The sequence below is a fragment of the Pan paniscus genome, chromosome 18 (genome assembly GCF_029289425.2).
Source record: "Pan paniscus chromosome 18, NHGRI_mPanPan1-v2.0_pri, whole genome shotgun sequence".
Lineage (NCBI taxonomy): Eukaryota > Metazoa > Chordata > Mammalia > Primates > Hominidae > Pan > Pan paniscus.
Genome location: NC_073267.2, coordinates 62,739,487 through 62,754,798, shown reverse-complemented (window position 1 = coordinate 62,754,798; position 15,312 = coordinate 62,739,487). Strand labels below are relative to the sequence as shown.

At 39.1% G+C, this 15,312-nt stretch overlaps 2 protein-coding genes across 17 annotated transcripts in view; both read right to left on the bottom strand.

The window, feature by feature from the left end:
• CHD9 (chromodomain helicase DNA binding protein 9) overlaps positions 1-15,312 on the bottom strand; it is a 272,619-nt gene that overhangs the window by 21,792 nt on the left and 235,515 nt on the right. For all 16 annotated transcript variants that reach the window (XM_034940161.3, XM_057300145.2, XM_057300147.2 and 13 more), the window contains 4 exons: positions 13,909-13,951; positions 12,627-12,846; positions 8,515-8,717; positions 1,054-1,962 (listed from right to left, as the gene is read on the bottom strand). In XM_034940161.3, the coding sequence (XP_034796052.3) occupies positions 1,054-1,962; positions 8,515-8,717; positions 12,627-12,846; positions 13,909-13,951 (1,375 nt within the window). The remainder of the gene's footprint in view (positions 1-1,053; positions 1,963-8,514; positions 8,718-12,626; positions 12,847-13,908; positions 13,952-15,312) is intronic.
• LOC129394329 (pachytene checkpoint protein 2 homolog) lies at positions 1,996-7,650 on the bottom strand. The gene is given in 6 exon segments (XM_063598003.1): positions 1,996-5,904; positions 5,906-5,945; positions 5,947-6,352; positions 6,355-6,879; positions 6,882-7,029; positions 7,322-7,650. Coding segments are annotated over 6 exon segments (1,359 nt in total). The 5' UTR covers positions 7,505-7,650; the 3' UTR covers positions 1,996-5,847.

The following is a 15,312-nucleotide window of genomic DNA, read 5'->3' as shown; positions in this document are numbered from 1 at the left end:
GCAGAAGGGGACCACCAAACACTGTTCTGCTGACAAGCATTTGTCATGGCTGACAAATAAATGGCTTATGATATTCTCATTAGCTTAAGACTCTTGGTGACTGCTATATAATATTATCTTTTACTTGTTCACTAATCAACTTGTTCCTGGGAAAAATATTCAATTTAAGACAATCACAAATAAACTACTGTGTAAAATTTCTAATTCAATTGCCTGATTAATCTACTGTGTAATGCCTTGAATATTAAACAGGGAATTTGTATCAGTAACTAGTTTTCTTCTCAATAGTGCTTTCCTAAGAACATTTGTATATATAAAACTTAAGCAAACAGGCCAGGTGTGGTGGCTTATGCCTGTAATCCCAGCACTTTGGGAGGCTAAGGCGGGCGGATCACCTAAGGTCAGGAGTTCGAGACCAGCCTGGCCAACATGGTGAAACCCTGTCTCTACAAAAATACAAAAATTAGCTGGACATGATGGTGGGTGCCTGTAATCCTAGCTACTCAGGAGGCTGAGGCAGGAGAATCGCTTGAACCTGGGAGACAGAGGTTGCAGTGAGCTGAGATCGTGCCATTGCACTCCAGCCTGGGCGACAGAGTGAGACTCCGTTTCAAAAAAACACTGTAAGCAAACAATTTTAAACATCCTTAAGTTACCTGAAACAAGTTCTTTTCATTTTCACTTGAAAAGTTATATTAGGCCAGGCCTGGTGGCTCATGCCTGTAATCTCAGCACTTTGGGAGGCTGAGGCGGGTAGATCACCTGAGGTCGGGAGTTTGAGACCAGCCTGACCAACATGGAGAAACCCCGTCTCTACTAAAAATACAAAATTAGCCGGGCATGGTGGCGCATGCCTGTAATCCCAGCTACTTGGGAGGCTGAGGCAGGAGAGTCGCTTGAACCCAGGAGGTGGAGGTTGAAGTGAGCTGAGATTGCGCCATTGCACTCCAGCCTGGGCAACAAGAGCAAAACTCCATCTCAAAAAAAAAAAAAAAGAAAAGAAAAGAAAAGAAAAGTTATGTTAAAAAAGTAGAATTATTTTATGCATAGTACCTCGTTTTTGGGCTTCTTCTTCATCACTGTCACTTTCTTCTGATGAAGATGAAGAGGAGGAGGAGGAGGAAGAGGTGGAGGAAGAGGATGAAGAAGATGCTGAAGAACAAGATGAAGATGAAGAAGAACTAGAACCTGATCGAGAGTGGGAGCAAGAAGAGGAGGATGATGAGGAAGAAGATGATCTGGAAGAACAGGATGATCTCTCAGAATCTGAGTCAGAATCAGAACTAGATTCTGATCCTCTTTTGTGGACTCTTGGTTTCTTAGAAGCTGGGTTTGGAGTTAGGGGTTCCGTTCTGGCTGCAACCATGCGTCTGTCTGTTTCACATTTTCCACCAGATTTCTGGTCTCCAGTAGCCTGTGGTAAAACACCATTCTTTGGACTTACAGGCTCAGATTTTATTAGTGTCCTGGTTTCCACAGAAGACATAGATTCTTCTTCAGAAGACTGAGGCTCCTCTTTAAGGTTTTCACTTTTAACTTTCATCTCCTCTAGAATAATACCTTTAGCATCTAGGAGCCTAGGTAGAGAGGTAAGAGGAGAAGCAGAAAGTGCTACTTGATATTGCTGTAAAAGTGGGGTAGAAGTCCTTGAATGAGCCATCTTACTTTGACTGTAGTTCCTCTGAGCTGCCATAAATGAGAGTTCAGGATCACGAAGAATGTGATAGTCTGTTCGGCTCACCCCGTGTTTGGCAGCACCAATAAGCAAATCCCTATCATGAGGGCCACATTCCCACCAGACTGGTAAATCTGGATTTGGATGGCAAAGCTTCAAGCGTTCAAACAACTGTGGATGTCGAAGGGCCTGTTCCCGTACTTTCCTTAGAAGTTCAATGCGATACAAAGTCCTAGAAGCACGTTCTTCTGTGATGGGCTGGATAAAAATATTTGGATCCACCAATTCTACATATTGAAACAAGGACAAAAACATTAATCTCAAAAATCCTTTATTTATAAATAAATCATTATAAATACATCTTTATATATTTATAACAATACCATTTCTAAAATGTGCCTCCATGCAATATCACTGTATAGTTTCCAGAATTTCTTTTCAGTGAGGAGAAATTCAGTGAGGATTTTGAAATTTTGAAATTTCAGTAAAAGCTTTAAAAAGGAGAAAGTTTTAAAAGTAAGTACTAAAAATCATGTAACATAAAATACTGGATGTTAATGTAAAACATAAGATTATTTTGGAAGTACATTAATAGAACTGGGAATTTTAAGAAATTCCCTATGAGCGATGCATTTAATAACATTTGTCTTAATAACACAAACACTTGCTCAAACTCACTTATAAATTAGAAGTGTTCAGGGTTGTCCAATCTTTTGGCTTCCCTGGGCTGCATTGTAAGAGGAATTGTATTGGGCCGCATATAAAATACACTAACACTAACGATAGCTGATGAGCTTAAAAAAATTGCAAAAAAAAAACAACCTCATAATATTTTAAGAAAGTTTACGAATTTGTGATGGGCCGCATTCAAAGCTGTCCTGGGCCACAGGTTGGACAAGCTTGTGTTAAGTGATACTCCATAAACAAATGTAAGCTGGCATATCTCAAACTGCAAAAGGTAAGAGGACATTGGAGTGAACTCACAGGGGCAACAAGGGCTTTCTCAAATTTCTAGGGAAACACAGCCACATCTTTCAAACACTGCACAAATTACTAGCTTGAGATAGTTCAGTTTCAACATGAACTCATGCTACCTCATACCTCTGATAAGGTTATGCCTTTGCAAAAGTGGGTTACTGACACTTGGGAAGTACTCAAGAAATACGGGCTTGCTGAAACAATGCAGGGACCAACATAAGCAGCTCCTAATGCCAAATATGGAACAATCTGAGCAATAAATAAGGACAATATTGGATTGTAACCTATAGAATAAGTACCCATGAATCCATACTGATATGAATAAATAACTGATTAAAGAGAGAGAATGAAACATCCTTTCTTACAGCAGAATTCCACAGAAAAAACTGTTGTAGACAAGATTTAGTATCTGGCAGATACTAAAAATCAATGGGTGAAAGTTTGAGAAGAAACAAGATTTGTGAAGCTTAAGATATTTGTTAATTACAGTAATTTTACACTGGCCAAATGCAGCATAAACTACCTTAACCACACAATTAAAGTCAGCATCATCAGTAATAAGACATACTGACATCTCCAATCCCTTGATATTACATTCTGAGAACACATCATTTCTGTGGCACTCTTGCCAAAAATGCATGACCTCAATCCAGTCATGTAACAACATAAGACAAGCTCAAATTGAGGGAGACATGGCTAAATAACTGATCAACACTTTTCAAAGGTACCAAAGTCATTAAAGATAAGGAACAGCTGAGAACCTGTTACGGATTGCAGGAAGCTAACGAGAAAGAAAAACCAAATACATTGTAGGATCTTGGAACAAAAAGGGACATTAATTGAAAAACTGGTAAAATTAAAATAGGTATTTAGTTTAGGTAATGGCTTTAATGTTAATTTCTTGTTTTGATAATTATACTATAATTACTCTGGTAAAATGTTAACATTAAGAGAGGAAGGGCCAGGCGCAGTGGCTCATGCCTGCAATCCCAGTACTTTGGGAGGCCGAGGCGGGTGGATCATGAGGTCAGGAGATCGAGACCATCCTGGCTAACACGGTGAAACCCCGTCTCTACTAAAAACACAAAAATTAGCCGGGTGTGGTGGCAGCCACCTGTAGTCCCAGCTACTCGGGAGGCTGAGGCAGGAGAATGGCATGAACCCGGGGGCGGAGCTTGCAGTGAGCCGAGATCACGCCACTGCATTCTAGCCTGGGCGACAGAGCGAGACTCCATCTCAAAAAAAAAAAAAAAGAAAAAAAAAAAAGAGAGAGGAAGGGTGAGAGATAGATGGAAACTCCTCGTACATTTTTTGTACTCTTCTGTAATTTTAAAAGTAGTTCAAAACAAAAAAATTTGAAAAAAAACCAAGGACCATGCAAAAATCAATATGGAGCAGGAAACAAGGTAGGAAGAGCACAGTCTACTTCTAAGATTTGAAAAGTTATACAGTGCCCAACCAGTGCACACATTTGATTAATAATTGTAGCTACTTAAGAAACAGAAGTATTATTTTTTCTTTCAATATGTTATGTTTTTAAATAATTACTGGATTGTGAGGACATAAATACTTATTGAGTTGTCAGACCTAATTATTCATTAGACAGAAATGTTAGGTAATTCTTCTGGCCCTGAGTGCTGTGAAAAAAATTACTGAGACATTAAGGACACTGTAAAGTGTGGAAATTTGAGAAACGCTCTGAGTTAAGTAGAATCTCAACCTCACTCACATTTTTTTTAACAAAGCATTAATATGAAATCTACTTTACATTTGATCTTAGCCAAAAGGCTAAGAGAAGCGATTGAAATTTATTTTAACATGACATAAAAGCAAAACATAATATTCTATAAAATACACCAATTATTGTCCCATTTATTTTATATTCTATTAATGTGAATCATCATTTGAGATGTGAATAATGTTTTGTTTTGTTTTTTTCTTTTTTTGAGACAGAGGCTTGCTCTGTCGCCCACGCTGGAGTGCAATGGTGCGATCTTGGCTCACTGCAACCTCCGCCTCCCAGGCTCAAGTGATTCTCGTGCCTCGACCTTCTGAATAGCTGGGATTATGGGTGCCTGCCACCATGCCCGGCTAATTTTTGTATTTTTAGTATAGACAAGGTTTCACCATGTTGCCCCACCTGCCTTGGCCTACCAAAATGTGGGGATTACAGGCGTGAGCCACCGCATCTGGCCTGAGATGTGAAAAATGTTATTGAACCAACAAAACAATGGGAAGAAATATCCAAGCAATGCATCTGTGCCTGCACTGGTTTATGAGGGATATCCAGCACTTGAACACTGCGGGTCTGCACTCTTCCTGCAAATGGAACCATGTTTGATTATTATAAAAGAACACTTACCTAGAATTTTCTCTCAATTTCTATTAACACAGAAATAGGTTTTTATTATCCATTAAAAAGTCTCCAAGCCATTTTTGCATTAATCAAGCTGACATCATAAAGCCATGCCACCTTCTAGCCTGAGTGATATGTTCATTTTTTAATGCTATGATTACATGCTTATTTAGGGTGATACGGTTCTCCTGCTTCTATAATACCTATGTTAATCTTCCTTTTTTGAAAAAACCAAACTTGTGTAGCATTTTGTATCCATCAATTGGAAGCAGGATGGCAATAAACACACTTAGGCAATTCTTTTTTTTTTTTTGAGATGGAGTCTCACCCTGTCACCTAGGCTGGAGTGCAATGGCACGATCTCAGCTCACTGCAATCTCCGCCTCCCAGGTTGAAGCGATTCTCCTGCCTCAGCCTCCCGAGTAGCTGGGATTACAGGTGCGTGCCACTACACCCGGCTAATTTTTTGTATCTTTAGTAGAGATGGGGTTTCGCCATGTTGACCAGGCTGGTCTCGAACTCCTGACCTTGTGATCCGCCTGCCTCGGCCTCCCAAAGTGTTGGGATTACAGGCGTGAGCCACTGCGCTGGCCACACTGAGACAATTCTTAACAAAGACACCAACCATTTGAATTATCTTTTAACAACAGTTAAAATGACAAGGTGTTTGTCTTCTAATGTGCATTTTAAGCTAAAGTAAATGTAACACTTGTAACAAAGGTTGGTGTTGTAGGTTTCTGGCTTGTAGACAGACCTAAGCAAATTTTTATAGAGAGGATTTCCAGAGTGGTGGCTGTTGTGAGGCAAGTGATGTTACTTACTATTTGTGTGCTCTCCACTAGAAAGCTGTGGAATGGGAAGCCCAGGACCAAATGTAAGCTGAAAGCTTCTTTTTTCTCTTCAACCTGCTTGTCCACGACCAGAGAGAAAGCCTGGCGTAGCCTGGACACACAGTGTATGCACCAGAAAAAGGAGTTTCCTCAGGAACTGGCCACGGAGGCCCTCGATCTTCTTTGAAATGTCACTCAAAAGGAAGCTCAATTTTGACACATTGTTTTCAATGAAGCCAATCATCTCCAGCTTTTGGAGGGTTAATAGCTGCTGAGGAGGGTATATGACCTGGCACTTGACCAGTTCTTCCAAACAGAAAACGTAAATTTTGAAGATGGCTGCTGCAGAGCGCAGACTGATATACTGCTTGATATCAGACCTGTCCACAAAGGCCATGTCAATCTTCACGGTGATGTTGGAAGTAGCTGGAATCACTACATTAAAATGCCTTTTAATCTGATTAATTTGGGTCAAGACAGCGTTGACCATGCCAATGGCACCCGATGGCTTTCATTATGGGTGGCTGTGAGACTTTCTATCTCATCAATCAGTGAAAATGCCAGAGCATCTTTATAATCAATCAAATCCTGAATCTTCTGGAACATCTTAGTTATCAGCTTGTCAATTTCAGAAAACCGTTTAGAAAAGAGGTTAGGGCTATTTATTTCAATTAATTGGCCATACCAATACCTGCTTGAAAGTTTAATAGTCAATTTGTGGGCTAATGCTTTACATAGGAATGTTTTTCCAGTTCCTGGAGGACCCTGTAGCAGCACCACCTGGTTCCAGGTGCTGAGGCTGCTGTTGACATTCTTGTCTGAAAATGATAAGGTTGTAATCACATAATCAAGGTGTGATTTGATTTCCACATCAGACACTAGGCTGTTCCAAAGCCCATGGAATTTGGCTGCAGGCAGAACCCAGTGATTTGCCACAATTATATCTTCTGTCTCTTCCTCCAAATTTTCACTGCTAGGGCCACCTTCATTCTGCTGGAAGATGTGAAGTGCAATAGTGCACACACTCATCAATGAGCTATGGGGTCTTTAACTTTTAATTCTGTGTCGACAATAGAATCCCGCATGTTCCTGGACAGAAAGGGTTCACCAAACTCAGTCCATGTGTAGTCACCAAACACAGTACCATATGTTTGGTGAGTAGCTTTCTGTTTATTTATTTTAAGGTCTTGCTCTGTTGCTCGAGATCAAGCGCAGTGGTGTCATCATGGGTCACTGCAGCCTCGACCTCCTGGGTCCTGTTCCTGGGTCCTGGGTCCTGCCTTAGCCTCTCAAGTAGCCGGGACCACAGCCATACACCACTACACGTGGCTGTTTTTTTTATTTTTGTAGAGATGGGGTCTCCCTATGTTGCCCAGGCTTGTCTCAAACTCCTGGGCTCAAGTGATCCTCCTACCTTGGCCTCCCAAAGTGCTGGGATTACAGGCATGAGCCATTGTGCCCAGCCTGGTATCTTTCTAACACTCAGCTTTATGTCCTTTTTTTTTTTTTTTTTGTAGTGCTGCCTCTGTGCTGATGCACCTCCATGTGGACTGTCCGCAACTTGGCCACGCAGGGCAGTGCCTGCTTCGAGTTGCTCATGGCCTTCCCCATGGTGCCACTGGAAGGAGTGGGGTCCTGGCCTGCGCCTGGCCACTGCCGCCTCATAACCCTGCCTCAAATATCCTTACTCACATTTCTGAGGAAGCCCTACATTTTCAATGATTATTTAGTAGTTAGCTCTTTCCCTTTTAAAACTAGAATCAAAAGTGATGAATATATTCCTATCACTATATTATTGATGGGAATTAAGAAAATTTTTAAAAAATGAGGGCCTCTTGCCAACTACAAATGACACACTATTTTGCTTTAGATGTCATTTTAACCTCATTTATGGTTTTCCAGTAGACCTGAAAACAGACTGAAATCTACTCTGAATTACCTAGTAATCAAGTGATTGGCTACTCCATTCAGTGAACTGACAAAAAATCTGTTAGGAAATACATTTAAAACAAGTAAGGAAATCTTTTTACTATAAAACAGGAATAGCAGGCCATTGGGTTTAGCAGTGAGAAATCATATACAACAAAGAATGGAGACAACTGTTCATGACATAGCATTACTGAGAGGAACTGTTGACAGGATGAGCTATGTCTCTGGGCTTTGAAGACAATGAAATGCATCCCAGAACAATTCCTTAGTTGAGTTGCATCAATGCCTCTGCTTAGTAGTCTTTTGTGAAGATGGCCCTGGGAGATCTTTTCTAGAAAATTCTTTAAAATGTCTTATGAGTGGGGGCTTCATTCCTTGCAAAATTATTCAGGTAAATAAACCCTCTAGCACAATTCCTATAAGATGGACTGAAAATATAGGTTAGTTCTGTTTAACAAAAGCAATCCTTTATCTTCCACCACCTCCTAATCATAAATCTATCACTAAACTCTACCTGTTTTCTTAAGACTCAGTGTATACCTTTATTCTCTTTAGATCTCGTTTTAATAGCAGGATTAACGAATAGGCGATCTTTAAGCTAGTTTATTTATAATTCTAAAAAATTACTGACAAGTTGAATTAGATAGTATTGAAATTTCACATAAAAGAGACAAATTGGAAATTTCCGAATTTTAGTGATTTTTGCTTCTTTGACCGAAACCAGGAAAAAGAAATTTTATACATACCTTCTTTGGAAGGAAGACGACAAACCCTCCGACACATGGACATGAATGCGTACAAATATTTTTCCAAACTATCATCAGTTTTCTTATGTAGCCTAGCCATAGCTCTAAATTTTGTCCAATCAAATTGGCCTCTGTCAGGGTCAAAAACGACTCCAAATGTAGATACAACCCTATAAAAGTCAGCTTCTTCTCTTCTTGTCCATCTATTTTGAGTCAGATTAAAGAAAAAAACCACACTAGTCACTAAAATTAATATTAATACTAAATATAATGACTATAACACAAACTTAAAACATTTCAAGTACCTAACACTATAGGATTAAATACAAGCTTGCTGCCTTGTAAAACATTTTTAAATGCTAGTTAACTCATCTATCCAACCATACTTTTTTTTAGAAAAATTTACTTTTAATGGGTCGGGCGCGGTGGCTCATGCCTGTAATCCCAGCACTTTGGGAGGCTGAGGCGGGCGGATCGCAAGGTCAGGAGATAGAGACCATCCTGGCTAACATGGTGAAACCCCGTCTCTATTAAAAAATACAAAAATAAAATTAGCTGGGCATGGTGGCGGGCGCCTGTAGTCCCAGCTGCTCAGGAGGCTGAGGCAGGAGAATGGCGTGAACCCAGGAGGTGGAGCTTGCAGTGAGCCGAGATTGTGCCACTGCACTCCAGCCTGGGCGACAGAGCGAGACTCTGTCTCAAAAAAAAAAAAAAAAAAAAAAAAATTTACTTTTAATAGTTAAGGACAGCCTCAGGAGGTCCTGATGACATGTGTCCCCAAACATACTTTTAAAAGTATACACTATTCCTTCAGACAATAATGGTGTTTTGTATTTTTGCTATGTGAGAAAGTCAGCACAGGATACAAAATCATGTAAGATGATCCTGCCCTTCAGGAAAAAGATAAAATCAAACACATTTATAGTATAAGGTAATACCTTATATTTGTATGAGTTAAAGAAACTAAAAGTTTCAGGAGAGCATAGAAGATAGAAGGATCAGTTCAGACTTGACAATCAAGAAAGGCATCACAGAGTAAGTGGCATTTCAGATGGGACGAGGCTAAGGTTAGGGAAAGTAAGGAAGAAAGCACAGAGTAAGCAAAGAGGGAGTGGTCCATATTGGAGGGGAAAGATGAGTATTCCAGATTGACAAGGTTATGGCTTATACTGGAGACAAAGCCATATAGGGTTTGGGTCAGATTATGAAATGCTCTAAAGGCCTGGGTAAAAGTAATCTCTTTCACTTGAAAGCTCCTGATGCTTTCAGATGGTAATATAATAACCATCATGCACTATAGATCTGCAAACCTTAGTGCAGGTGTAGAACCCTGTCCTTGCTTAACTCACAGGATTATTGTGTAAATTAGAAAAAACATATGGGACAGGCCTTTGAAAAATGTGAATGGGCCATTTTTATCATAGTGATACATTAAGAAGATTAATGTAATTATGATGTAAAAATAGTTAGCTTGGGAAACCCAAGTCATTAAATCTGGGTAATAAGAATAAAAATGGGAAAAACGATTAATTGAAAGACTACACAGGACACAAAAAATATGACAGAGTGCCCATCCCCAAGAAGATACAACTGAGAAAGATAGAAAGGAAAAAGATGAATTTCATTACAATATCTTATATTATTGTGACAAACGAGTAGTTTACTTAGATAAGTTGCTATGTGAGTACAAAAAATAGAATACTGTGAGCTAGACTGGTTAAAAAAATTAATAGAAGAGGCCGAGTGCAGTGGCTCATGCCTGTAATCCCAGCACTTTGGGAGGCTGAGGCAGACGGACCACTTGAGGTCAGGAATTCAAGACAAGCCTGGCCAACATGGTGAAACCCAGTGTCTACTAAATATACAAAAATTAGCGAGGCATGGTGATGCACACCTGTAGTGCCAGCCACTCAGGAGGCCAAGGCAGGAGAATCGCTTGAACCCCGGAGGCAGAGGCTGCAGCGAGCCAAGATTGTGCCACTGTACTCCAGCTTGGGTGACAGAGGGAGACTCCGTCTCAAGAAAGAAAAAAAATTATTAGAGGAAATAGGCCATATGCTGAGCTCTGAGGGATGGGCTAAGTGTGAAATAAACAGGTAGAAAGGGTGTTCCAGGTGATAGAAACAATATAGGCTAGGGTATGAAGTCAAAAATAAGTAGGGCACTCTGGCTGAGGGAAAAGAAGTGGATAAAGTTTAGAAATGCATGTTAAAACCTAAAATGAAGAGACCTTCAAACTTAGGCTTAAGAACTTAACACTTTTTACCTATACTAAATAAGGAGCCATCGAATGTTATGATAAAACTAATATTTTAGGAAGATTAATCCAGATTCAACAGATGGAGGGAAAATTTGTAGTAGATTAAAGATGGTCACAAATGCTTTGCCACTCTTTCCATTAACAGGTAGAATCTATTTCCCTTTCCCCTAAATCTGGGCTGGCCTTGTGGCTTTTTCTGACCAACAGAGGGTGGCAAAAGTGACATTTTGTAACTACTGAGACTGGGTCATAAGAAATCTGCAGCTTCTGCCTTTCTACTTGGAATGGTCCCTCTTGGGATCTGAGCTCCCAGCTGGCAGCTAGCACCAACTGTTAGCTGTATCAATGAGGCAACTGTGGCTCTTCTAGGTATCTCAGAAACCCAGCCAACAGCATACAAAGCAGAAGCAGCACCTGAGTCAACTCACAGAATTGGGAGAAATAAAAAATTAATGCTGTTTTAAAGCATTGTGTTTTGGGGTAGTTTGTTATGCAACAATAGATAACAAAAACAGTTCATTTACAGAGGTGGTAGTATTTGAAGATTATGACTAAGATAGCTAAAATCTTAAGTGTCAGACTAAATTTTATGATCACTGTGCTGCAAATGAAACAACAAAAGAACAATATATCTTCCAGAGGACATCCAAGGACCTGGGTAACAAGGAAGTCAGGTTATGCCAAAGATAGCTATTCTTTTCCATGTACTCTATTCCTTTTAAGAAGTTAAAGCTTGTGGAATGAGAGAAGTTTGCCTGTCTTTTTAATAAGGTCGCTTGCGATTTGTTCCCTTTGACTTCAGTAGTTCCAAGGATTTGTCTTCTGAATAAAGGAACGTATGCTTTCCATACGTTTTTATATTTCATAAAAGTCTGGATGTAAAATGTAAAATATGATAGAATGGAATTTAATTAACATAAACTTTTGTTCTACTGATAATTCTTTTTTTTTTTTTCTTTTGAGACGGTCTCACTCTGTCACTCAGGCTGGAGTTCAGTGGTATGATACTGGCTCACTGCAACCTCTGCCTCCTGGGATCAAGCGATTCTCATGCCTCAGCCTCCCAAGTAGCTGGGATTAAAGGTGCGCACCACACCTGGCTAATTTTTGTATTTTTAGTAGAGATGGGGTTTTGCCATGTTAGCGAGGCTGGTCTCGAACTCCTGGCCTCAAGTGATTCACCCACCTCGGCCTCCCAAAGTGCTGGGATTACAGGTGTGAGCCATGGCGCCCGGCCAGTGATTCAATTCATGAGTTTGCTCTATGCCTTCACTTTTTTGTTTCTGCTTTTTGAGACAGTCTTGCTCTGTCACTTAGGCTGCAATGCAGTGGTACAATCACATCTCACTGCAGCACGGACCTTCTGGGCTCAAGTGATACTCCCACTTTAGTCTCCCGAGTGGCTGGGACCACAGGCATGCGCCACCACACCTGGCTAATTTTTGCATTTTTTGTAGAGATGAGGGTCTTGCTTTGTTGCCAGGGCTGGTCTCGAAATCCTGAGCTCAAGCACTCTTCCCACCTCGGCCTCCCAAAGTGCTGGGATTATAGGCATTAGCCACTGTGCCCAGTTATTTATTTATTTTTTTAAATACCTCAGTGTTCCTAAACATGACAAAAAAATGATTACAGTATGGTTAGTCAACTATAAGACACAATAATCTTTATAAGTTTTACCACACTCATACATATATAAATGTGTGAGTATATGTGTGTATTTGCACAAAGCAGTTTGCTTTGACCAACATTCTATGTATGTTTTCCACAAAGTGTGATAATTGTACCCAGACAGGCTTTAGAATGAACAGCTACATTTAGACAATACATTAAAAATTTAGTGTTATTGTCTTACCTTTGCTGTCTTTCTATCTTGGCTGCCATTTTAGGATTAAGAGTGGCTTCCTCATAAATAGGCTGCATTACACTGGTAGGCACCGAGAAAGTCGGTTGTATCTGTTGAATTTGTCTGTTTTTATTAGTACGCTGGTATGCAGTGATGAGACGCCTCAAACGTGTGGTTAAAGCTGACTGAGTAGGCCAATATACTTTATCACCTTCCATCAGTTGACCATCTATAGTTGAATAAGTAATAGTAATAATAACTAAACAGATACTGTATGAAGCTCACAAAAGCAGCAACTTTACTTTAAAAATTTTTAATTCAATCTATATGGGGAAAAAAAAAACATATTTCTCATCCTAAAAGCTTCTTTTAACAATAGCTATAAGAAACATTACAACAAACTTTAAGAGCAGTTTAAAGTAGGTAGACTACAGTGGAATAAAGATTTGCACAGCAAATACAACTCTTGCATGTCTAGGTATATATCACACTGGCTGGCAAATACTCAAGGCTTTAACTTAAATAAACTAAAAGCCAAACTGAATCCATTGTAGGCTGAATATTGTAAACGCTTCTAATGGAAGCCTTCTGTATTAAGTTTATCTCAGTTTAATTAGAATCAAAATATTTTAAGTCACTGGGAAGAAACATTTTTGAAGTTCAAGATGACAATGATGTAACTTTTAAGTTTTATCCACCTAGTAAGTGTAGGATCTAATGCTCTATTTCTAAGGTGTAATACTATAATTATCTATACCATAATCAAGCTGTAGTCATTCATACTAAACAAAAACTACTTTTTCATTCCTAGTTGAACTATGGCAGGGTGAGGCACTGTTCCTCTGGGATGCTGGTGGGAGTGAGTGTACTCTTGTGACAGTGCATTTCTATCTTGATATCAGAAGGAAGTAGAAGCAAGACCTGGCACAGAAAAGCTTTGTAGAAACTAGGTGATAAAGAATGGCTCTTAGTGTACACATAGAATGAAAAAGAAGTTGAATATATTGGATCAACACTTTAATGATGAAATCTCACATACAAGTTTAATAATCAAGTCATAATGTCATCAAAACCTATGTTCTATAAAAGCTCAGTGAGTCACTGCCTAAAGATTCATAACCACTAAAAGTAGTTAAATTCCCAACTAGTATGTCCTATAACGATTACAATGGCAGTCAATAAAAATTTTTATATATGAAACATTATAAAAGTGTAATAGTTTACTGATCTCATGGTATGATTAGAATGTGAATTTACAATAATACTAAGTACAGAAGTACGTGCAATTTACCTCCATCTGCTATAACAAGATCTCCTGGTGAGGAAACATCATCCTTTTAAAAGAAAATAGAAACTTGTCACAGGGTAATTGGGTCAAGAGATATATAAAAAAAGAAAAGAGAATCAAACTTCTTTATAACAGAGAGCTTTTCTCCCCCAATGGAATGTTAAATAATTAATTTAGCAAAAATAAAACTTTCAACTGCTTATTCTCAATTCTCATCCTTTCACACTTCTCTATTGCTTTTGACAATTAGACAGTCATTATTTACTAAAAGTATTTCCTTTTCTATGATTACTGTTAAGCTAGTTTCTTTTCCTCCAACCTTCCTCTAACTATGGGTATGCCCTAGGTTTTATTGCTAACTAAGTGTGTTTTTTTCCCCTTTCTTATACCAACTCTTAGATAACTTATTCATTTTCATATCTGGTTATTAGGTAACCTACAAATCTTTTCCTTTTTAGCCTTAAGCAGTTTGCTTGTGCTGTAGATTCAGTTTTTGTCAACAGAGCATCTTTAATTAGCTATTCCAATATTACCTTATATTCATAACTTTAGCAATTTTATATCAATGACTACTAGTTTCTATTGTTGTTTTAAGAAAGCCTGAAGTTAGAATCTTAATTCCTTTGTGGGTATCTCTTTTTCTCTGGTTGCTTTTAATATCTTCTCTTTGTTTGGTGTATCTTCAATTTCACCATGATGTTTCTTGGAGTGGACTTAGTTTTATTTATCCTGCCAAGACTTATTTTATTTCTTGAAACTGAGGATTCATGTATTCATAACATCTGAAAAATTCTCAGCTGCTATCTCTTCATAGTGCTTCTTTCTTATTGTCTCTAGTCTCTCCTTCTGGAATACCTACTCGATACATGCCAGATGTTATCATGCTATCCTCCTTGTTTCTAAATTTTTTTAATACATATTCCACTGTGGTGGTTATTGATTTCAGTCTCTTTGCTCCAAATTTATTGCCTTTCATATTTTTCTTTTTTTTTTTTTCGAGACAGGGTCTCACTCTGTTGTCCAGGCTGGAGTGCAGTGGTGTGAACACACCTCACTGCAGCCTCAACCTTTCGGGCTCAAGCGATCCTCCTACTTCAGCCTCCTGAGTAGCTGGGACTACAAACAAATGTCATCTTTTTTTTATTTTTTGTAGGGATGCAGTCTCACTGTGTTGCCCAGCCTGGCCTTGAACTCCTGGGCTCAAGCAATCTCTGTTCCTTGGCCTCCCAAAGTGCTGGATTACAGGCGTGAGCCACTGCATCCAGCTCCTCTCATACTTTTTTTTTTTTGCCTTCTCTAAGAAAATAGTTAAACAGCTCTTTAAATAGTTTTTCCTCTGTCAGTCAGCAAGATATAAAGCTTTGTTAGTACAGCAAACCGGAGAGACACTGTAGAGGAAAAGGGTTT